Source organism: Plectropomus leopardus, chromosome 9, assembly GCF_026936395.1.
Source record: "Plectropomus leopardus strain MGB_pleo_1.0 chromosome 9, ASM2693639v1, whole genome shotgun sequence".
NCBI classification, from domain to species: Eukaryota; Metazoa; Chordata; class Actinopteri; order Perciformes; family Serranidae; genus Plectropomus; species Plectropomus leopardus.
Window position 1 is genome coordinate 36940105 of NC_142184.1, and position 23439 is coordinate 36963543.

The following is a 23439-nucleotide window of genomic DNA, read 5'->3' on the forward strand; positions in this document are numbered from 1 at the left end:
AGAGCTCACTTTAATTCATTATTCAGAAACATTCAAACTGCTGTTTCAAGAAGTCACTGTCCACACCAGATAATTACACAATTTACAAGTCATCATTTATTGGGTCTTAGTGGAATACAATAATCATGAAATACAGCAGGTGGGTGTGGGACAGCCTACTCCTCTCCAGCTGTGGGCAGACTGATCTTGCTCGGGTCATAGTAGTTCTCACTGATGAGAGGAAGTCCCTCCTGCTCCCTCTGCACGATCAGACGCTCCGCCTCCCTCCTGGCCCACTGCCGCATGCTGCGAGAACACACAGAGGAGATACAGATGGACAGAGAGAGAGAAGGAGTGAGAGAGAAAGACAGAGAGATGATTAACTTCTGGTTAGTGTCATGCTAATCAGTTCAATTCTTCATATTAAAAATTAAAAATAGAAAGCTGAATTCAATTGTACAAATTTGTATTTTTCATTTGTCAAATCAAAGTAGAATTAAGATTTTTAAATCATTTTTAATTTTTTTTTATTTTTAAAATGTTGGATAGAGAACGGAAACTTGGAAAACAGAAAATCATACAAACCTTAACCAATCAGACGTAAGCCCGCCCTCTCAGGCAGCCCAACACGCAAACAGAAAAAAACCCTCTGATTTTCTATTTTCTCGTTCTCTATCCAACATTTTAAAAATTAGAAAATTTTAAAAAATTACACAATCTTAATTCTACATTGATTTGACAAACAATAAACACAACCCACCTCAATCAAATCAATTTGACTAGCCGGTGGAAGGCCACCACAAAAAGCAGGAAAGCGTGAAGAAATAAGGTGTTCAAGGCAGGAATATCCCGGCGTTATGCCGCCTCGCTGTTCTGTATAAACCATCAGATCGCTGAAAAGGGGGACAGAGTGTCTCGCCTCTGAGCCGGGACAGGAGGTACTGAAATGAACTCTGTGTAAAACTTATAGCCAGGAAGGCGAGATCGTGGACAGCATGAGAGTGATGTTTTGACGAAATGTTTGCGGCCCTATTACGCCCTCTTTGTGTAAAAGTGGCTTTTGACTCTGTCATTTGATAGAAAATCATGACTCAGCAGAACTGTCACCATGACATGTGACACACCATCCCATGTCTAACCATGGCAGCATCTGAAGAGATGAAGTGAGTACTTACCCGTGATCTGGCAGGTAGTGGATAAATGTTCCTCCAATAACCAGAGCCACTGAGATGCCGAAAAAGAAGCCCAGTCTCATGTTCCACTCGTCCACCACAGGGTCAGTGGAGAAGCCATGGTAATCTGGATTCTGACCGGCACAGAGGAGAGGCATCAGAGTCAGTCCGTACCTTCAGCCGTTTCACTGACATGTCTACATTCTGTTCTATTGATTAGTTAGGCCGCCTTGGATCAAGACCAGACTGCAAGGAGTTTTTCAGGGTCAGGCAAAAAAAAAAAAACATTCAGTCTGCCATTGGCTGGCTGCTGTACTCTGCTTCCTCCAGCCCTGACCAACGCAGACTGATAGACATGAATTCATCATTATTGCAAGTAATCACGTCTTTTACTCTGATGCACCTAAAAAGCAGCCACTTGTTCTCAGAAGAGCCATAATAATCTGAACTACGATAATGAGACTTTTATCAAAAGTGGGACAAGTGATTTTAGATCAAACATGGCTGCTGTGTCCAACAGCTAGTTAGTCTATTTTCTCACAAAAATAGCATTAAAGCAACATGTGAATATTCCAAGTATCAAGTAACACCTAATACTGTTCATCCTCAGAGCTGCACTGCTTTCCAACCACTAATGAGAGAAAAAACAAGTTACTGAATTGAATTTTAACTGAATATAAATTGGCTACGTATCTCTTTACTGTCAGAGATACAAAGCAGAAACAGATCCTGACCAAATATAAACACACACCCCTTTTACACGTTTAGAGGTTGAAAAATGAAAGCAGATCAAAACATTCAGTTATTTTTATTTTATATATAAAAATTACTTAAAAATAATGTTTCACCCCTAAAATGAAACTAGTATGCCAATAAGTTTTTGTATTTTTTTCTTTTTCTTCTTTTTTTTGTTTTTGTTTTGACAGGACATGATTTTCCCCAATACCCAAAAACTGGTGAATATTTCCTCAAGAAATATTACTTCTTAAACTTCACAGAGCTAGATGGTGGTGATAAACAATAGATGATTTTGGGGGAGGGACATGCAGCATACCTATAGCCAATGTTTAGCAGGTTTACCCGTGTTTGAAAAACCAGTGTGCACATACTAATTTTGGTGCGAAAGGGTAATATGTGACTGCATGTCACAAACTGGGGGACACATCGTTAAAACAACATCACTGATGTGACAAATAGTTATCTCAACATAACATCTTAACTCATAACAAACCATTACACACCATTAAATAGCAGCTCAACGTTTTGGCGGAAGAAAAAGAATCGGAATAATAACTATAAAATTTCAGCAGAAATTATGAAGGGTGTCTGCCGCTGAGGGGCCACTAATGTATGTGAGGAGGAGGAAGAAGAGGGGGGTGGCCACACTTACATACAGGGCCAAAAGGCACAAGTGCCAATTAATGGCCATTAATTACTTACTGGCATCTTTAATTGCCTGCAAGGGCCATTTAAGGGCCCCCTCCACCTGAGTGGCCACAGGGGTCAATCAATGGCTCACTTCGGGATATGTGTTGTATGTGTTGCGCTGACCAGTAGTAGGTTTCTTATATATAATGATTTTTTTCCTTGCATTTTCTTTTTATCCTAAGCATTATCTCCTAGCTTTTAAAAATAATTTTCTCAATCCAATAAGGTTCTTTTTTTTTGCAATTTGAGCAGCATGTCTTACCAAGTTGCTCACTGCCTTTGCCGTGTTTTGTTATAATGGACTCAATAAATAAAACTGACTTGACCCCCATATTTCTGAAACAAATCAATATGCTAAGGGTTCAAATTTTTAAATGAAAGTTGTCTGAAAACAGCACAAGAAAAGTGAAGTCGCTCCAGGATTCAAAGGGTTAATAATAAACATGCCTTTTTTATGACATCTGTCCATTTGCAGTTTGATGTGTGATAGATGTAGTGAGGTCTGATATTGTACAGTATTAGCATTTACCAATCTAAGGCAGTATTTGATGTCCATCTGTAACTGCTGCCAACTGCAGCTGAATTAAAGTCAGTGATTAAAGTGTAACTTAATGTGTGTATTTATTTTATTTGCACCATTTAAAATGTATTTTTGATAGTTAAAGAAAAGTATGTCACATTCACACTGAGCTTTCAAAGCTTGATTGGACTCAGTTCTGGGACAAGACAGTGTGTTTTATTCGCCATCAAATAGTCACCATTTAATATCGCTTACAGATTCTTATGGATCAAAAAGCACAGAGACAACCTGCGATTGTCCCACCATAAGTAACGACAGTGGACTTGTCAGCCAGTGTTGTTGAGAAACATTTTGTCATGCTGTGTACAAACCAAACCAACGTGTAGCTCCAGCTGGTTGCTTTTAGCTAAGTTAGCTGCTGTAGCTCACTTCGGATCTATTTTATCGTTGTGACGCTCCACATAAGCAAGCCACAGTCTGTATGTCTCTGTATGCGGCATTAAGCTAATTTTTGTCCGCTCAGTAACATTTCACGTTAAGTGACTCCAGTTAGCATATGACGGAGAGGAACTCACCTTGACATAAGGGCTGACCTCACCGTGTCCAGCCTGCTCCGCGGCGGGGTGCAGCTCCGTCACAGCCGTGGAACCAGCGGACCCACTCGGTTTGGACTGGGACACGAACCGAGCCGGTGCATTAGAGAGTAACCGGGGCAAAGCGGGCCCGAACCGCGACAATCGGGTCAACATTTCACTTGTTTGTGATAATTTTGATCCGGAACCGGAAACTGTAAGTTTTAACCTCTGTTCTTCTTCGTTTCTTCGTTTACAAAGGCGCATTGCCGCCATCAGGAGGCCGTCCGCGGTACTGCAGCCTGACGACCCTGCTGTAGTGGAATGGAACCTAGGATCTATTGTACATCAGTACAAATTTGGAGTACTTGCACTTTACTTAGTATTTCCTACAAGATTTTTGGATAAAAATCATAAGAAAAGTTTATAAAATGGGATGTTTTGTTCTAAATTAAATTATTTAAAAGTTTATACAAGTACAGCTGCAAGGAGAAGTCTACAAATCATTCAGTTTACAGAAAATAAATTGCCAACTGTTTTGATGTCTTTTTCTAGTTTTTTTTTTTCTATAATTAAATTTTGAGGTTTTGGGTCTTTTTTCCTCTATATATTTATAAATAATTCAGAAATATGGGGTGTTTTTTTTTTTTTTTTTTTAAAAAATGAAAATGGAGTTTGGGGGGTGTTTTCCCCCATATATTTTCATGTTTTTTTCTTTTTTCAATTGTTTTTTTTGTTTATAGTTTTTTTCTGCATTGGGTACTTTACTTTTAACACTTTAAGTTATTTTTCCTCATTATACCTACTCTTACTAACATTTTGCAGGACTTTAACTTGTAACAGTGTTTTCACAGAGTGGCATTAGTACTTTTACAAAAGCAAAGGATCTGCATACTTCTTCCATCAGACTTACAGTAATTCCAGTGTTAGGCCAACATAACACACATGACTGCATTTTAAGCTCTGCATTACTTTGAGCATGCTGTTGATGTGCTATTGGTTATAGATTATAGAGTGAGTGCTCCAGAGATTATGTTTTTCTGTAGGTCGATGTAGAAGTTACTGATGTATTTTATGTCATAGAACAAAACATTAAAGTCTCTTCAGCTTGTGTGAAGCACAGACCTTATTTAAGACACCAAAAACCCATTAAAAAAGCACATTGACTTCAAGATGAGGGAATCAGAGGTGCTGAAATGTTAACTTAATGCCAGCTTTTATGACTTATTCCCGGGGTTCTCTATTAGCAACACTGTATCATAATCTTTACTCTATACACTTTTGTCAACATTTAAAGTGGGTAACTTTTATGAAAATAACTTCTGTCATATTTGCTGAAACTGTAACTGTATCCTAACAGTAGAACATGAGACAGATAATCTGTGAAAACATCATGTTCCTCCTTGCAGTGCTTCTGATGGCATTTTTAAGAATTCCCGGTGCCTTAGCAAAAATAACCAATCAGAGCCAAGGAGTCTCTAACACAGCTGTCAGTCATGAATCACTGCTCTTGAACTGCTGTCGAGCTGTTAAACTAGGCAGCACAGACCAAATATGAATCCAGATTCTGTTCCTCCATTTCTATTTCTCACCTCGGATGTTTCAGAAACATATTTTAGTGCATTGTTTAGCTGTAACATGTTCCCTCTGTCTGATGGGCAGTGTCTGGTTTCAGTTGGATAGTTTTCAGCATGGTGGCCTGGCTACAAACTTTCTCATGGCATGACATGATTGACAGCTGTGTTAGAGACTCCTCGTCTCTTATTGGTTGTTTACATTCAGCCTGGGTGGATTCTTGAAAATGCCATTAAAAGCTCTATGAGGAGGCAGAGGAGCATTACATTTATCAGAGACTATCTGTCTCACTCACTACTGTCATGATATAATTACAGTTTCATCATATATAAAAAAAAATTAGAAAAGTTACTAACTACAGCTTTAATGCTTTCACAACGTTTTTCAGTGAAATCAAAAACACAATCATTTTTCACCCAATCAGTTGCATTGATTATTTATTTGTGTCCGATTTACAATCAGTAACATTGTTGTGTTGTATGATTAAAAAGTTGAACTTTTGTGCACATATATAATTTAATGAAATAAACAAATCTTTTTTTTTCTTTTTTACAAATGCACATATTGCTAGCTCATAGTCCAGCCAGTCCAGTTACTTCAGTTATTTTTAAATATGCTATTAAATACTGATTTACAAAAGGAGGCCAAACCAAATGTAAGAGTAATTACCACAATAATCACAAGGGTCTTTCTAAAGACATGACAGTTACTTTAGTTTCTGCTTAAAACAGAAGCACTCGTCAAAGAGGGAGTACCCTGTTAGAGGTGGAGCCATCACACTTCCTGTTCAGCCGTCTGCATCACAGACTGCTGATTCTACACATCATATAGGCCACTCAAAAGTAACAATTTAGTCTTAAAGGTAAAGAATTCTGAGAGAACAACAAACAAATAAATCAATTTAAAGATACACTCCCTGACTTTGTTCTGGTGCCCTCATATTCCCAAATTTTTCGACATGACTTAACTGTGCTGAGGTCCAAACATCAGCAATGAGCTGGGAGAAACCTGTTAGAAAATCAGGAGGTATACCTTTAAGGATTTATTAACACATAACTCTGCGTTTGAATGATTTTCCATTCTCTCTGCGATGCTACTGCCATGCATAGTGTTTCACCTGCATTCACTTCATCCATGTCAAAGTGCACACCAAATAAGGCTGAGCCTCGACAACATGTTCATCATCATCATCTTGAAAACAAACAAGCAAACACACAAACAAAACTAATATCATGGTTCCACATGAGCAGACTGTTGCTGACTGATACATTTCTTGTGTTACAATTAAAATTTCTATATCTTTTTGAAAACTGAGGATAGCTCCTCAGCCCTTTCAGTTATGTAAAAGAAAAATTACATCAGTGTTTTAGTTGCCTTTGTTTCACGTTTTGGAGCAAATGGAACCACAGGATTAACCCTTTGGATGCATGATGTCCATTACAGTGGAGAGTTAAATTTCATTTTGATGAAAGTCTGCTTGAAATGGAAGTGGAGAACTGCCAGGGCAAAAACCAAAACTGATCAGTATCAGGAAAGAACACACAGACTTTTTCCTAGAGATAGGAGATTTCCGAGATATTTTCATATTACAAAAAGATAGTTACATGTTATAACAAACAATGACTTTCAATGTTATAACATGAAAAGTTATGCATTTTAAATTGTTTTAACATGAAAAGAATGGTAAAAGCATGAAAATCATGTTGAAACCTTCATGTTATTTCCTGATTCTGATCAGTTTTTTCCTTGCCCAGCAGTTCTACACTTCTGTAGCCTCACATATCTCAGTGAGGAAAAAGGAAGATTTTGTTGTGTCTGCTTTGTCTGGAATAAAATACTTCTAAAGATCCTCCTGAGACACTAAGAACATCACCTATTCTGGCCAGTTTCATTTGATGATGTGAGACATTACAGACATTCTCAGGCATGGACAACCGAAGATCCAGAGTTAGGAATGACAAGAATACAAACACTCAATGTAGGTCCAAATTCATATAGAAAGTTTAGTTAGAATTAATAATCATCATCTTCATCATCATCATACAGTTTAATTAATTGTCATATTCTGATTTACTTTATCATAATTTATGTTGACTATCACATAATTTTGAGTCAAATCAATGACTTTTTTCATTTTAATTTAGACTTGGTATATCCTAATTTTTACTCAGCATTTTTTTTTTTAACTTTTTTTTTTTACACAGGAATGCTAAAAATAAAATTAGGCAGAGTCAGCGAGACATTTAAAAAAAGAATTATATAGTAATATATAATTTGGTTCTATCTGAAATGGTTTAAAATAACTTGTCTCCTGCAGTAAACACCATGCATGCATACATTTATCCAGTCACACTTCTCTTAAAATCACAGCTGAACACCTTTTCATATTAACAATGTCTGTCGATTAATCATTTGATTCAGATATTACTCAGCCCTATAACTGGCTCTCAAGTTAGCCTGTGTGACGACACAATGCAGACAGATGCTAAGAGCACAAAAGAAACAGAAGTCAAGGCTACGGACTGAAACCAGTGAGGCACTTCTCTGCGAAAAGGTTGCACACAGGCTGATGCTTCTGCCGTGTCAAGTGGCATCACATAATATTCCACTGCCATTGTGCATTAATTAGCCTCATTTAGACAAACATGGTGTCTTTGAAATCATAACACAGAAAACAGAACAAAAAGAGTCTTTGGGAAACAGCAATAACCAAAGTGCTAAAATGATACATCTCAAGATTATAAACCACCACAGCATTAAACAATGTACAGTACCAGTTTAAATGTAGGAATCCAGCACATACAGTACATCAGCAGAATGGTGTTTATAGAATGCACATCAATGCCAAAATTATCTTTGTCATCAAACAAAAATGATCAGCTGTTTTGTCCTGTTTTAACCCTTTGAAAACTGGAAAGACAGCAATGAGCAACGAAAGAAATGACCAAAAAATTAGCAACAAATTACCTGAAAGCTAGTTTTGAACAAAGACAAGAAAAAAAGAAAGAAAAAAACAATCCAACAAGAAAATGACCCAGAAAAAGTGCTTAAAAATTATAATAACTCTGTCATGTAATTTTAATATGCAATTATGATAATTATAAATTTAGTTTCTCCCCAGCCTTTCTTAATTTTCTAAATCGATTAATTTCTTGCAATTTGTAGAACATGTCTGGCTAAACTGCTCATTGCCTTTTTTCCCCATGTTTTCAAAAGAAAACAAAACCAATTTGGTTCCAATTAAGTACTTATGAAAGGCATCTAAAGGCAGGGCAAGAAACGTGAAGTCGCTCCAGGTTTCAAAGGGTTAACTTGCTATGTATGACTGGATGTGACCCTTAATGTCATGAATAATATAAACATAAACAATAATATAAACATAAAATAAACATAGCCTTGTCTGTTATCAGCTGATAAACTTCAGAAAACAGGTCCTCAGCTGTGATTGGCTGAGGCACGTTCAAAGTAATAAAAAAAAAAACTAATGCAAAAACAACAAATTAAAAAAAAAAGACACCGGTGAGTGTATAAGAATTTCTTAACCCTCATATGTGAACATACTACAGATACATACTCATTGCACTAACCCAACATCTGGGATGTTGCCAGTTTGACTGTTACTGTGAAATCACTCATTTCCCCTTATCTCACCTCACCTACACTCCCCCCGGGGACAAATAAGAAACATGTAACCACTATTTTTTTTACAAAGCAGTAAGCCATTCAAGCATTCAAACATAACACCTTCAGAAAGTTTTGTTTTGGTGATAGCAGAAATGGAAAGAATATCAAGCTCATGGCAACGAGATGACAGGGTGAAGAAGTTTGGCTCATCTACAGCACAAAACAGAGCTGAATGTGTGGGAGTCTTCCTGTGGTGGAGTGTAGGAGCCACTGCAGCATTATTGTATTTGAACCCATCTCTCTGGGTGTCCAACTCTGCCACTGAGACCATATGCAAAAGCACTTTGGAAGAGTAAAGTGCAAAATCCAACCGAAATCACTGCGAAAGCAGCTTTCGGCAATGGATCTGCGACATAGTATTTCAGAAAATTGGGGGACATGTGAGAGACAGATTTAAGAATGTCCCTCTGACATCATCAGGGTGCCTTTCTCATGGTATGGTCAGACAAAAAGGGAAGCTACTTTTAGCCTCACACCCTTCACATGACTTTAAGTGCCGTGCTGTTTGTGTAGTCCGCATTTATTTGTCCCAAACACCCAACGTACCGACAGTAGAAACATTAGCTGTTAACAAACACTGGATAGCCTGGTAAGACCATCCTGATGATGTGAGCTCAACATTCAGTTTGGCTCTGCTCATCACTCTGGACACGCTGCTGCTCCAAACACTTTCCTATCACATTAAGACAGATCTTTAGTCTACCACAGGTCTCATCCCCTGTCCTATTAGGGTTTTCATGGGCATTTTTAACAGTAAAATATTACTGAGCTACAAGAATCAGAGGCAAAATACACCTTTTACCTTCACTACTGGAGGCATCACTAACATCATTTATGACCTTAGCTCTCTCTATGCTGCTTTAAAATTTGATCACTGCCAAGTTAAACCTTAGAGGAAAAGTAGGATAGTTGCTTAATAGCGTGTTACATCTCCAGCAGAAAAATCTTTCATCCTGTTAGGGATGTCAGTTTTGATTAAATCTGCTTTCGAAAGACAAACACTCATTCACTAGTAACTAACCAGCTAATTTTTAACCCAAAAAAAGCTGGTGGGTGGGAAAGATGTTATTAGCAATACATAGTGCCAAATAAGCACTGCTGCTAGCTAGCTAGCTCCTATGCAAACATGGTGGTGCGCAGTGCAGTGAACTGAGGAGCAGCAAAATTAACCTCTAGACCGACATGTCAAAAATATTCTTGGAGGTTAACCAGTTACCTTTTAACCGTTGACATCCCTACATCCTGTGTGAATGCACTGTTGGTTTACTCTTCATTGTTAATGGTGTCATGCTCTGTCAGTTGGGTTAGGTAAGTGCAGCATGTGTGCTGGCCTTGTCTTGATTCCAAGTACTGTTTTCAATTTACTTTGTGACAGACCATAGAATGTATATAAAGATGGACAACATAACAGTTCCCACAAAGTGCGGCCATTCAATCCGAGCCAATCCATGAGCTCCTGTTCAATTGTGGTCAATCGCTGCTGGCAACTGGTCAAACAGGTGTTTTGGCGGGAACTCTCCCACTGCCAAGATCGTTACTGCGCAGAATCTAGCTCCAAATGATGTCACCAGCGCATGATGGCAGCAGCTGTGTCCAGGATATTTTAGCTTCACGCATTGTCCAATTTTATATACAGTCTATGTGACAGACTAACAACTATTCAGAGTCTGGATTTTCCCCTGTTTAGAACTCATGTAACTTGAGTGCTTCAGTTAAGACACATGTGTGGCTTATTGGACATGACAGGAGCTGGTAAACAAAGTCAGTAAAAAGGACAGCTCAGGCTAAATGCCTTTTCAACATTTCATGCATCAGTAGAGATAAAGATACCATGAAAATTTTAGCTCCTTCATTTCCTCTTCCAAGGACAGACAACATAACGGTTGAGGAGAAAATGAAATATTAGGACAATTACAGACACAAGATATATATGTATTCAAGCATACACAGGATGACAAGATCATTACCAACCAATTCAGTATGTAAGGCTATCTAAAAAAGATCTACACCTCCAATGGGCCACAAACAGTCTACTGAGGAGTTCTCTGAGGATGGGAAGCCAATGATGCAGGATGGACTCAGGAGGTGGGAGAGAGGGAGAGTTGAGCTGTTGGGGAGGGAATGGTGGTGGCCAGGTTATAGGTAGAGTTTGGTGATGATGGCTGAGGTGACGCTAAAGGGCTGTAAATGGGCCTGGTGGAGATGGTTGAAGAGGGGGAGTGTGGAGCAGCGGTGGTTGTTGTTGGGGAGTCCGAGCTAACCTCGTCCCCTTCCTCTGAGTCCCACACTTCACTCTGCAAGTAGTCTGCAAACAAGGCCTTGGCTCGCTGCAGCACCCTGCTCAGGTTGTGGCGCCGCACAAGGCGATCAAAGTGCATGGCTAGCTCATTGTAGTCAAAGCTGTTCTTGATGATGTGGTCTCGGTGCTCCAGCAGTATGGACAGGCACAGGAACAGCATGAAGGGATTGCCTTTGCCGAACTCTTGAGGCGGCGGCAGCGAACACGGTTTGATGCTGGTGGTGTCAGCTTTTGAAGAACTGGGAGTGTTGGCTGTGGTGCTCGGGGATTTGCTACCAGGTGACAGGAGATTGTTGGAGGATGACCTGCTGCCATACAGCGAGGGGCCTCTTCCAAAAGACAAAATGGGTGAAGAGAGTAGGGACCGATTCTGGGTGTGGGTTGGAGATGCGACAGATGTTTTTACAGTGGGGGTCGTGGGCGAGTTGATCCCTGTACTGCTGAGCACTTGGGCAGAGGAGGTCAACACTTTTGGGACAGTACTTGGTAAGGCCTCACTTCCATTGGTCGTGGATGGGGATGACGATTTTGGAGGAGAATCTGGAGAAGCACCTGGCCAGCTGGAGGGTGAAGTTGAAGATGTGGGAGAGCCAGAGGGGCCAGTTTTCCAGATTGGTAGGCCACTAGAAAAGAGAGGAAGTGATGACAGTGGAGAGAAACCATTGTCACAGTTTTTAATGAGAGGTGTTCTCTCTCCTGGGTCCTCTTCACTGTCAACTGTGGACTGGCGTGTTGGGATGCCTGTTGCTGACTTTGAAGAAACCAACTCCTGTGGCTGCTCAGCATCCTCAATATGAAAGCTGTCTTCATTCCGAGCAGTGTAGTATTTAAACTCCCCGAAACTAGTTTGCCTCTCAAAAGAAGGGGCCTGCAAGTCGGCCTTTTCCATTGTCACTTGAGGAATGTCATATTCACCATCGCTTCCCTTTTCTTTTAGGACAGCATTTCTGCTCACATCTGGTTCTTCTCTTGAGGGCCTCAACATGTGTCGTCTACGCTGCTTCTCTTTTTGTTCCTTCTCATCCCCAAGGCATTTCTCAATTGTCCGGTCCTTGTCTCTGCAGGACAATGTTTCATCAGTTTCCACTGGAGGTCCCAGAAGCTCCACTTCAGTTTCAGGAGGATCCGGGGGCAGGGAGCTCCAAGTTACCTCCAGCATTCTCAAAGCATCATCAAATGCAAACTCTCGCTTCAGCTCCAGAAGCAGCCAGCGGTAACAGAAGAAGAGGTCGTCAGCTCCCTTGGACACCAAGTAAGAGTAGAATTCAGGATCGGAGTACTGCAGCAGCAGCTTCAGATGCTGGAACTTAATAGACATGAGTTGCCCATCTGGCCAGAAGTTCCCTTCCAAGCGTTTCATGATGCCACAAAAGCAAATGAAGGCATGCGCCTCATTGTCCATTACAGCAAGTATAGGGGAGGCAATGTCACTCATCCCTTGACAGTACGATATCTAAAATAAAAAAAAAACACATTCACACAGTTACATAAGTCTACAGTTTACACAGAAAAAACAAATCTGCAATCTTAAATTTCTTAGAAGTTTTTCTTAAATCATCTTTGTTCCTTGCCTCAAGTGCTGGAAAGTTAATTTTATCTACAGAAGCCTTAAAAACTCAGTGTCAGCTGAAGAAGCCTCCTGCCACCCACCCAAAAGAAGCCACTTAATTCTCTACCAAAGAAGTATTTATCCAATATTCAGCACAAATCATAAGGAACCAAGAAGCCTGCTGCCAACCCACAGCTTAGAGTTTTTATTAAACCACCAGTAGTTGGGTTTCTATGACGGTTCTGCGCAAAAGGTAAGCAACATTTTCTAAATATTGACAAAACACAATTGAGAGATGACTGCATTTCCAGTGAGTGATGTTATACGACTTCTCCTCTCACAATAACATTCCAAGAAGCATGGTGATGGATGATCAAAACATAAGCAGCTTTATTTCTATTGCAGCCACCACACTAGCTGTCATTGTTTCCAATCCAAGGCAACCTAGGTGTGTTATGGAGCCACGATGGAAAGGCAAGCCCCTTATACGTGGGAGCAGCCACGTGTGAGGGATTTCTGGGAGGTGACAGTCCACAATTTCACAGAGGAATTGTGGATTCAAAACTTCTGGATGATCTGATCAACTTTTGAAGAGTTATGTGATGCAGTAACAGCGCTTGTAGCTCCTGCTGCATCATGAGGGAGCCGGTTCCTACTGACAAGCATACAGCCATAGCATCATGTGACCTAGAAAAGTCAAAAAAGTGTCTCCATTGTAGTTTTATGAAATATGGCTTTTTCAAATTGCCTGAGTTTACCAGTAGTACAATTCTTTTTTTTGATAAATGGGAGTTATTTTGAAAATGACATGTTTCCATTTGGTGTATTTTATATTCGCAATTTCAATTTCTGCAATTTGAGGGTTATTGGAAACCCGCCTAGTGACTATCCCTGCTAAATCCAGATCTGAAGTGACACCTATGGGTTGCCCCGCCCTCGGGCCTCATCCACATATCAAGACATTGAGCCTCATTGACTTATATGTGCGTAGAAACTTTCTTCATATCACCATTCACAATCTTTACTGTACTGGTGAGGTTGCAGCCTAAACCAACAGCAAATAAGTATGTGTGAAGGAGAGAGTGACTGTTGCTGTGTCTAACCAGCTCATAATGTGTGATATTGGACAGAATAAAATACAAACTCCTTCACATGAGAGAGGCTGCCTGGCTGGCAGTGAGTCTGGACACAGGCATGGCACGCAACAAAATGGGAATGTACCAATAACATCATATTCCCTGGTACTTTTTGGCAAGCTAGCTGACTCCTTTTTTAGCTAGCAAACTAGCTCTAATCACATCCAGCACTGCCCACATTCAGCACGAACATCAACTCTGCAGGCGACTGTCACTTACCTTCATTCTCTCATGTATGACTGTAACCTTATAGATCTTTGTATTATGTTCTTCATCTTTTTTCTTTGAGCCCATTCAGTTTACAGCAAGTTTTGGAGTGTAACACTACACCCCAAACTACAGGTAACTCGAATTTGCCTCACCTCTCTAGTCTTGTTATCGTTAACTGGAAGTCTGATAAGCCACTAATTTTAAGCATCAAGCACATAATTTCCTGGGTTCTGCTATTTTTTCTGCAATTTACATTGGAAATGTCTTTATTTATGTAAGGGAAAACAAAAAATGACAAATACTAGAATATAATGCAGTTAGGCTGTCAGGCATTCTGCTTTTCAATATTTGTCTCCTGTAGATCAGCTTTTCTCATTTCATGTTCGCTGCTGAGTCAACACACGTTTTTTCTGTGTGTAAATGAGGGACTATGTTCTGTAGTGAGGTTTAAATGGTTCTGGGTGTATAGAGTCTGTTGGGGTCTGTTGTTGATGTCTGTTGGTATTTAAATATGTATACTGAGATGTGTGGGCATGTCTTTCTGTCTCTTTGTGTGTGTGTGTGTGTGTGTGTGTGTGTGTGTGTAACACCTGTATGCATAATTCTAACACTCCTGCTCCCCCATGTTGAGGCACCTCACAGTTTGAAAATTAGGGCTGACCCAAATACTTTGAAGCTTTGATCATTGTGGTGGTAATCAATGTCCAAATAGGTATTCCAAGGCACCATTTTCCATAGCATTTATTAAGAAATAGCTAATTAATGATGCATCAGCATTAATTATTCGTTGTTCTCAGACAAGGACATATAAAGTTAGTGACAGACCTGGTTTTGAGACTGACATTTGGACTGCCAGTGACAGGCTGACAAATACACCAGCAATATGTTGAAAAATTCAAGTGTCTTGAATAGTTTCAAAATTTGTGATGATAAATACCAAAAAGTCAAGTGACAGATCTCACAAATCTACAACCAGCTTAGCACATCACCTAAACATTACAGGTAACAGCTGAGCCAAGTTCTTTTCCTAGCTATTGTAGCTAATGTTACTGCGACCTGCATACTAACAAAGTGACTAATTGTCTCGTTATATTCGATTAGATAACTGCAAACTGACATCTTTCTCTCCTCCCCCTTCCTAAGCTGCGATTAATCGCCAATATTTCTTAATAAGGCTCTGATTCCCCAAAACTGGTATTCAGGAAAGCCCTGTTAAGAGCCTTGACACTAACAGATTCAGACAGATGCTTTGATGAGCAGATTGAGTTTTGATAAAATCCTATCAAAGTCTGAGGCAGGTGCCAGCCGACAGACTGAACATCTCTTCTCACCTGTGGATGTGTGATGGCAAATGTGGTGAGCAGGTCTGTGAGGGCGGTCAGATGTGGACTGTCCTCTGACCCTGCATAGTATGGATGAGCCCGGTCTGTCCTCAGGACGTCCTTCAGGACGTTCCCCCGGATAAACTCCAGGTCCTCAGGGCTGACCCGCACTGTCCACTCTCTCTTCAGCTGGTCGTACTCCCTAGTCTTCCTCTTCATGTAGTCCATCCTCTCCTGCCCGCTGAGTCCATCAGGGTAGACGTTCAGGAGGTACCGCCAAACAACCTGACACACCAGCAGACAATGCAGAACTTTATCTTTAACGTATCAACAACAGCTCAGAAAAAAAACAAATTCTATCTTTTAATGCATTAAGGTAGAATTTTTCATAATTTCAACTAGCACATTTAGTTTGTGCAGGAGACACAGGCAGAGAATGGGGCTTCTTTTTTCTTTGGGGGTTAGAAGGGGAAACCTTGTAAATAATCACAAACTTTATAACAAACCCAAGGTTTCCAACACATTCATTTATTTGTGGCGGGCTGCCACAATTAAAAGAAGTGCCACCACAAATAGATTTCTAGTCTTATTCAAATATATATACTGTGTGGTTTGTCATTGCACCACACTCTGAGAGTGCAGAGTGCACTGTTGTCACAGACGAAGCAGCAGAACACCAGACGCAGTGAAAGTGAAACTTAACCATTCATTGTGCTGGTTCTAAAAGTTTGCATTCACTCACTCTATACTCTGCTTCTCCTTTTATACATCAATCTGATCAGTTCTGTCCGGATCAACTTAACAATTATCCGTGTCAGCACTCAAACTGCTGCTGGGGGATTAAAAAAACTCATGAGTTTCGCCTGCGCTGCGTTCTCAGACTTGCAAAAAAATTCAGAATTTAGAGAGGGGCACAGAATAATATAAAAAAGGATTTTTTTTTAAAAAGGAAAGTTTTCTGACACTATCCCTGTTCATAGTGTATAACTGATCTATTGATCCATTCAGAGCTGATCAAATCAGATTGATAATGAGGAGAAGCTGCTGCAGAGGCAAGTTAGACCAAGTTTAGACCAACTCCAAAAATAGAAAATCTATTTGTGGCGGCAGATGTTTTAATTGTGGCAGACTGCCACAAATAAATGAATGTGCGAGAAACCCTGCTTGTTTGTTTGGGAATCTGCAGGACATGGAATTGGTATGTCATTCTAATGAAACACAGGTACTTCACCTTCCGCAGCGAAGGCTCCACACCCCCATGGTAGATGCGCAGTCTGAGTTCCTCAGGTCGTGTTAACTGGCCCTGTCCATTGAGGTAACTGTGAAACTCTGCGTCGCTCAGAGGGGGCTTGAAAGGCTTAATTTCTTCCCCATAAGACCAGCTGAAGGCCTGCTGAACTCGGGACAGGGTACGGCCCACCTGAACATAAGAGAAACAATTGTGTTGGAATAACCTCTGGCTTATAAACGGCAGAGGGTGAAAGAGACAGATAAGGACGGTTAGAGAAGATGAAGGAACCTGGGACAGTAGAGACTGGGTGAAGGGGAGAGCTGCAGATGCTAAAGACCTGGTCCTCTCTGCCAGAAGCTGCTCAGAGCCAATCACGTCTTTTGGGCTGATGATGTCCCAGTCCTCCATAACAGGACCTGCAGTCAACACAAAGCAGCAGCCTTAACTATCATCTATTTTAGGCCCAAGGCTGCATTCACTTGGCATTGTGGCAAAAATGTCACTCTTCTGTTTGTATGAAGGTGGCTAGTGCGTTTAGGCTGTGGCAAAAAGTAAACATGAACGGTTAAGAAAGTGTCATATGAACACGCGACTTGAAAAACTGTGAACCTATCCTTTAACACAAATGGTAAATGTTAAATAGACTGTACTTGTATAGAGCTTTTCTAGTCTTTTTGAGCACTCAAAGCACTTTCACACTACATGTCACATTCACCCATTCACACACACATTCACATTCACATTCACACACTGGTGGCCGAGGCTACTGTACAAGGTGCTGCCTGCTACTCAGTAATCATTCACACACACTAACACTCCGATGACGCAGCATCTGGAGCAATTTGGGGTTCAGTATCTTGATCAGGGATACTTCGACATATTGCCTGGAGGAGCTGGGGATCAAACTGCTGACCTTCCAATTAGAGTCCTAAAATTCTAGAAACATCCTAAAATCCAAGAAAAGTCCGAAAATCTGAGAAATGTCGCAAAGTCCTACACATATCCTAAAAAAGTTAAAGATGTCCTCAAATCCTAGAAATGTCCTTAAATCCTTGAAGAGCCCTAAACCTCTGAGCCACAGTCGCCAACAAGGCGTCATTCTGTCCAAATATCCATCTGACAGAGTCAAACTCAATTATGTTTTAGTATATTTTTTATTTGGTTTTGCCATTTAAGTCAATTGGTTTGTCACTTCAGTGGTTCCTTTTTCTCTTAAAACTTGAAATATCGCTTTCAACAGCACCTTATTAACAATTCTAACTTCAGTCCTGTATATGATAAATATCTGCTGTGCTTAAAAACAAATGCATAACCCATAATAACAAAATACAACATGTCCGGAATCCATGTCTTCTGACATCAGGTAATGGATTACCATTATAGGTCCCAATTTTCCTGCTGAACTACAGCCAACTTAGCCAATTTAGGTTCATACAGAGTCAGTGGACGAGCCGGAAAGGAACATTTTTTACAGATGCCACATTTACCTCCTCACATTATGTTCATTCTTCCTCTAAGCTTTTGGGTTTTGTTAGTTCCTCTAAGGAAACACTGGTGTTCTTACTGTCTTCTGAAGGTTTGATGTCCATCTTGAGCTGGAGATATGGTTTGGCAGCACTGACAAATGCAACATCCAAATCCCAGTCAGACAGCAGTGACAGATACATTTCAGCACCGCTCCGGTCTCGAGACAGGTAACTGATCCCGAAATTCCGCTTCCTGGTTTGAAAGACAAACAAGAAGAAAATGCTGACACACATGATGTGTCTACGCAACAGTTGAACCAGGGCGATCACTCTTACCCGTTCAAATCAAAGGCTCGAATGAGGATGTGCTGCAGGACCTCCAGTGACGTTATTTGAGGATCAACAGCAAACGAGCGAAACTCCACAGGAAGTGCCCCTTCACATTTCTGAAAAAAGCACAACATCAGAAACAAACATGGTGCTGTGGGAGAAACATGGAGGGAAGTTTTAACATAATAACCTATTTTGGTGGTTAGTATTCAAGAATTGATGGACTGTACTGGACAACAGTGTGACAGACAGCTGTGCAGTACATGTTGTAAAGAACAGTAAAATAAGAGTAGGTGACAAAATGATGTATAGGAAAGAGAGAGAGAGAGAAAAAAGGAGGAAGAGAGTGAGGGAGAGAGGGGACATATGCACAGCAACAATAATAGTAACCATAACATAACAGAGTAAAATAGAATATAAAATGGATAAAGTGGAGCTTGTTTATCAAAAAAGGTGCCAGTGGAGGATCCCCTACACCCCCCGACAGAGGTCCTAGCTAATGTTCTAAAATTCTAGAAATTTTCCAAAATCTTGCAAACGCCCTAAAGTCATCGAAATGTCCTAAAATCATAAAAACATCCGAAAATTCGAGAAATGTCGCAAAGTCCTAGAAATGTTCTAAAAATTGTAGAGACATCCTAAAATCCTAGAGATGTCCTACAATCCAAGAAATGTCCTAATCCTAGAGATGTCCTAAAATCATAGATATATCCTAAAATCTTAGATATATCCTAAAGTCCTTTAAACGTCCTAAAATTTTAGAAAAGTCTTAAAAATTCAGAAATGTCCTAAAAGAATAGATACATGTCCTAAAACCCTTGAAATATCATAAAATCATAGAAACCTCCTCAAATCCAAGAAAAGTCTTAAAATTTGAGAAATGTCGCAGTCCTAGAAATATCTTAAAAATTCTACAAACGTCCTAAAATCTGAGAAACATCCTAAAATGTAGAAATATCCCAAATCCCTACAAATGTCCTAAAGCTCTAGAAATGTCCTGAAATCCTAGAAACATAAATGGAGCTGCTGCGACTGGCCCTTGACCCCCTGTCATTTTGCAACAGAAATGTCCCCAGGCAAACATACTTAGTATCCCTTCTCTAAGGCAATCAAATGACAAATATGATTTAGGTGAAATAAAAAACACGAAATGCTTCGAATCCAGGTAACATGTGACGTCACGCAGCGCGTTGACGCACGCACTGCTGAGCCGGCAGGTGACGTCAACTCCAGTCTGTGAGGGCTCACTGCTTTGTGGTGGTTTAGGTTGGACTTTGGTGATGGGTTTTAACGATAGTTGTCAGAATGTCAATGATTAGTAGCTAATACAGTCAAATTACGGTCCAAATAAGGTGACAAGGAGAAAGACTGTTTGGCACCTCCAGCTGTCAAACAACATTCAGCCACAACAAACAATGAGGCGAATAACACAGTGTGTCCCTCCGCGGACAGCCACAGCAGAGAGCTCCTCACTCTCACACAGCTGCTGTCTCGGGTGCTTTTACGACGTTTAGCACCAGACTGTGTTTTGAAGAAACAGCTAGCACACACTCAGCAGACATTTCAGTAAACAGGATAACAGGGAGCTAGCAGCTAATTAGCGGACGCTGGCAGAATGTCTCTTGCTGAAACCTTCATCCTACCTTGACTTTGACACGAACCACCCCCCTCTCCTCCTCGCCTGCCATCTTAAACACTCCGTTTGGGAACAGGGTGGTTAGTCGGAGTTTTGTTTTCCTCCTACACCAACATGATGATCAATAACATGATGAGGTAGGGGGATGGGGGGGGGAGCAGCAGTCCAGTTCCTCTTCGTGATCTTCTTCTGCTGAGATTTCACACAGAGCTCACAGTCGTGCTACCGCCACCTACTGGACACACTCATGTACTAACTTAATGTAATCAAAAGAAATTGTCTTTATGTCCAAAACAAAATGCACAAAATAGAGGTGTTCAATCCTTCTGCATCATGTGCTGGCTTGATAATGCTGCAGGAGCACAGATAAAGACTGTCAGAAAAACTGTCACAACTGCCAGTAAACAACTATTTTCCCAAGTTTGGAATGCATCTACAGAGACAGAATGATGACAAAGACTAACAACATTGTGGGTGACCGGAGGCACCCCCTCGCCTCCTCATCTAATCTACTGCCATCAGGCAACGATATTGTCCACCTCTGTTTGCTAAAAGCAGAGCCAAGTTTTCATTTGTTTCAGAAAAAAATCTTAAAATCAGAGAAATGTCTTAAAATACCAGGAACATCCAAAGATCCTACAAACGTCCTAAAATCCTAGAAATATCCTAAAATGCTAATGTACTGACAGAATGAAGGTGTTTTATCCTTCTGCATCATCTGCTGGTTTGATAATGCTGCAGGAGCACAGATAAAGACTGTCAGAAAAACTGTCACAACTAACAGTAAACTACTAGGAACTGGCTTGTGTGGAATGCATCTACAGAGACAGAATGATGACAAAGGTTATTAACATCGTGGGTGACCATAGGCAACTTGTCACCTGCTCATCTAATCTACTGCCATCAAGGCAACGATCTTGTCCACCTCTGTTTGCTGAATTTGTTCCAGAAAAAATCCTAAAATCAGAGAAATCTTCTAAAATCAGAGAAACATCATAAATTCCTAGAAACATCCTAAAATCCCAATCTACTAACTGAACATGCTTTCAAAAGAAATGCCCATTACAAACTGCATAGAATTTACTAGCGAACTTTTAATGAAGCTGACTTAGGTCAGTGCCTGAGCTATAAGAGGCCTCGAGGTTGATCAACCGCCTCTTTTAAGACGAGTAAAACCTTAAAAGTTCAAAAATTGTGTTTAAGCGGATGTATTTCACATTGCAGAACAAAACATCTAAATATCTTCAGGCTGTGTTCACCACAGACCTTATTTAAGGAATTTTATCGAAAATCCATTTAAAGAACCCATAGACTTTAAGACGAGGGAACCATACGTGCTAAGGCTAACAGACTTCTGCGATTTAGGACTCATTACTTCACCACTTTATAGATTTAGTGTCTCTTCTTGGGGATATGCAGGGTAAGCACACTTTGTTTATTTAACTTTAGGGACCAATATAATCTGAACTAAATCATGGACGTATGCAAAATAACCTAATTTGGGAACATATAGTGTCTTCTTGGGGAGGATGGTTAAGTACCAGCCTCTGACAAGGACACCTTCAGAATCTCTTAATGACATTCACTGCTCCACACTCTGTATGTTAAACTGTGATTCTTCTCTCCTCAAGGTGGCACCTAGCTCCCTGAGTATCCACTCCTATTGCTGCGATCTTTGCTGTGTTTGCACATTGCACTTTATCTTTGGTTTTATGTGTATGTGTGTTGCCTTTAAGTGTGACCCTTCCCCCTAACTAGTAGTTCTTACTTGACACAGCGCCCCTTTTGTATGTTTGGGCTGTAGCGCCTTCTGGCATTGCAATGGTTTTTATGATTGCAAACAAATTGTCCTTACATGTTGTTTTTAGTTTGTATACATAATTGCTTTAACTTTAAAACTTTGTCCCTGCTATCCCTTCAGGTTAAATAGGTTGAAGAGACTGTCTGAGATGGTCCCAGTCCTCACCCTCTGGTCATAAACTGGCGTCGTCGGCAGGATCGATAGTCGGAAGTCGGAATGCAGAGTTTCCAAGAACCTTTTTTTATTCAAATATATTTGGGGAGATTTTTATCAGATGACTGATTCCAAAATGATTATTCTAGTAGTTTTGGAAGGCAAAACAGCAGTTGGCTGAGGAAAGAGCTCTATGTGGGCGGGCCTCTGCTGTTTCCCCCCTCACCACTTTCTGGTTTGAAGCATGTATGTCCATCCTTTCATTGCAGAGACCTTGTGGCACAGGTAAGGGCTGAAAATAAGCAACCTCAGCAGCAGCACAGCCAGACATGTGGGTCACATTTTTTCATCAGAAGACATATACGGTACATGGTGTCATTTTTACAGCTGCTGTGGGCTTTCTATCATCCTTTAGACTGCCCACTGGCAGACACTTCCTGTTTTCTTAAACTGAGGGATTTACCAGCATCCACAGAATTACGACCAAACTGAATTTGACAAACTCCACAAAAATTAGACCAGAAATAAAGCATTAAGCAAAGAACTTCCTGGGTAGAACCATAGTCACTGAACAAAAAAAACTATGTTCTAACAGAGATTAATAATAAATCCACCAGATTCATTCTGGGTGTCAAAAGAAGAAAAGAAAAAAAAGTAAAGGCCAAACTGTAAATGATCAAATAAATACAGGAAGTTAGATTGACCACTTGACTGGCATGGACTTTACCTCTCACTCACTGTGGACAGGGATGCATGGATGGATGGAGAGATGATGGAAAGCTTTTCTGTTTTTATGTGTAAATCGAGAGATGAGTGCTGAAAAGTGTGGTTGTTTAAAAGTCAGGAGAATAAATTGGCAAAGACTTGAAGAATGAATGCTTTTTACTGCATTAAAAATTTCTATTAACTCTGAGTACTGGGTGTTCAGACAGAAGCCTATCTATGGGACAGTGTGGTTGATTTTTTTTCTTTATAAGTGTTAGGTGTTTAAAAGACCAAGAAGTTTCATTGCCTTATTGAATAAAATATAATCCATGTAAAACTATAACCAAGATGATCTGTGTGGGCTTTCAGAACAAGTGTAGCAGAGCCTTGCAAAATGCCCAACATGCCATTTTTGTCCTACTTTAAAGATTTGTATTTACCAGTCTGACAGAGTGGATGACTCTGGTGAGAGAAGGAGAGGAGCAGAGTGTTTTACGGTGAATAAGGACTGGTAGTGGGATGATGGGAATGTGCGCTGCTGTGGATCACTGCTAGTGGTAGCTGCAGTGTTAAGAGAGAGCAGCCATGATGCTGTCTTGCTGATGTCGGGATGTGTGGACAGTTTAATGACTCCACAACCAGAAACCATGAATTACCAGAACCATCCCGAA

At 40.4% G+C, this 23439-nt stretch overlaps 2 protein-coding genes across 2 annotated transcripts; both read right to left on the minus strand.

Annotated features, from left to right (window-relative positions):
* Positions 1-73: 73 nt before the first annotated feature.
* Positions 74-3895, minus strand: ndufb11 (NADH:ubiquinone oxidoreductase subunit B11). Its single transcript, XM_042492035.2, has 3 exons — positions 3675-3895; positions 1155-1285; positions 74-285 (listed from the first exon to the last, which is right to left on the minus strand). The coding sequence occupies exons 1-3, from the start codon at positions 3846-3848 to the stop codon at positions 156-158; spliced, it is 435 nt and encodes a 144-aa protein (XP_042347969.1). The 5' UTR covers positions 3849-3895; the 3' UTR covers positions 74-155.
* Positions 3896-5666: 1771 nt separating this feature from the next.
* tbc1d25 (TBC1 domain family, member 25) lies at positions 5667-20298 on the minus strand. Its single transcript, XM_042491582.2, has 7 exons — positions 20117-20298; positions 18480-18589; positions 18242-18396; positions 16966-17093; positions 16678-16866; positions 15456-15731; positions 5667-12682 (listed from the first exon to the last, which is right to left on the minus strand). Exons 1-7 carry the CDS (start codon positions 20159-20161, stop codon positions 11009-11011), a joined length of 2577 nt encoding a protein of 858 aa, XP_042347516.1. The 5' UTR covers positions 20162-20298; the 3' UTR covers positions 5667-11008.
* Positions 20299-23439: the final 3141 nt, after the last annotated feature.

Coding starts and splice junctions, on each gene's coding strand:
- ndufb11 (XM_042492035.2), bottom strand. CDS start 3,848: ATGTTGACCCGATTGTCGCGGTTCGGGCCCGCTTTGCCCCGGTTACTC. Junction 1,286..3,674: donor AGGTCAGCCCTTATGTCAAG/GTGAGTTCCTCT, acceptor TGTGCCGGTCAG/AATCCAGATTACCATGGCTT. Junction 286..1,154: donor CACTACCTGCCAGATCACGG/GTAAGTACTCAC, acceptor GTGTTCTCGCAG/CATGCGGCAGTGGGCCAGGA.
- tbc1d25 (XM_042491582.2), bottom strand. CDS start 20,161: ATGGCAGGCGAGGAGGAGAGGGGGGTGGTTCGTGTCAAAGTCAAG. Junction 18,590..20,116: donor TGGTTCGTGTCAAAGTCAAG/GTAGGATGAAGG, acceptor TGCTTTTTTCAG/AAATGTGAAGGGGCACTTCC. Junction 12,683..15,455: donor TTGCCATCACACATCCACAG/GTGAGAAGAGAT, acceptor TTTTTATTTTAG/ATATCGTACTGTCAAGGGAT.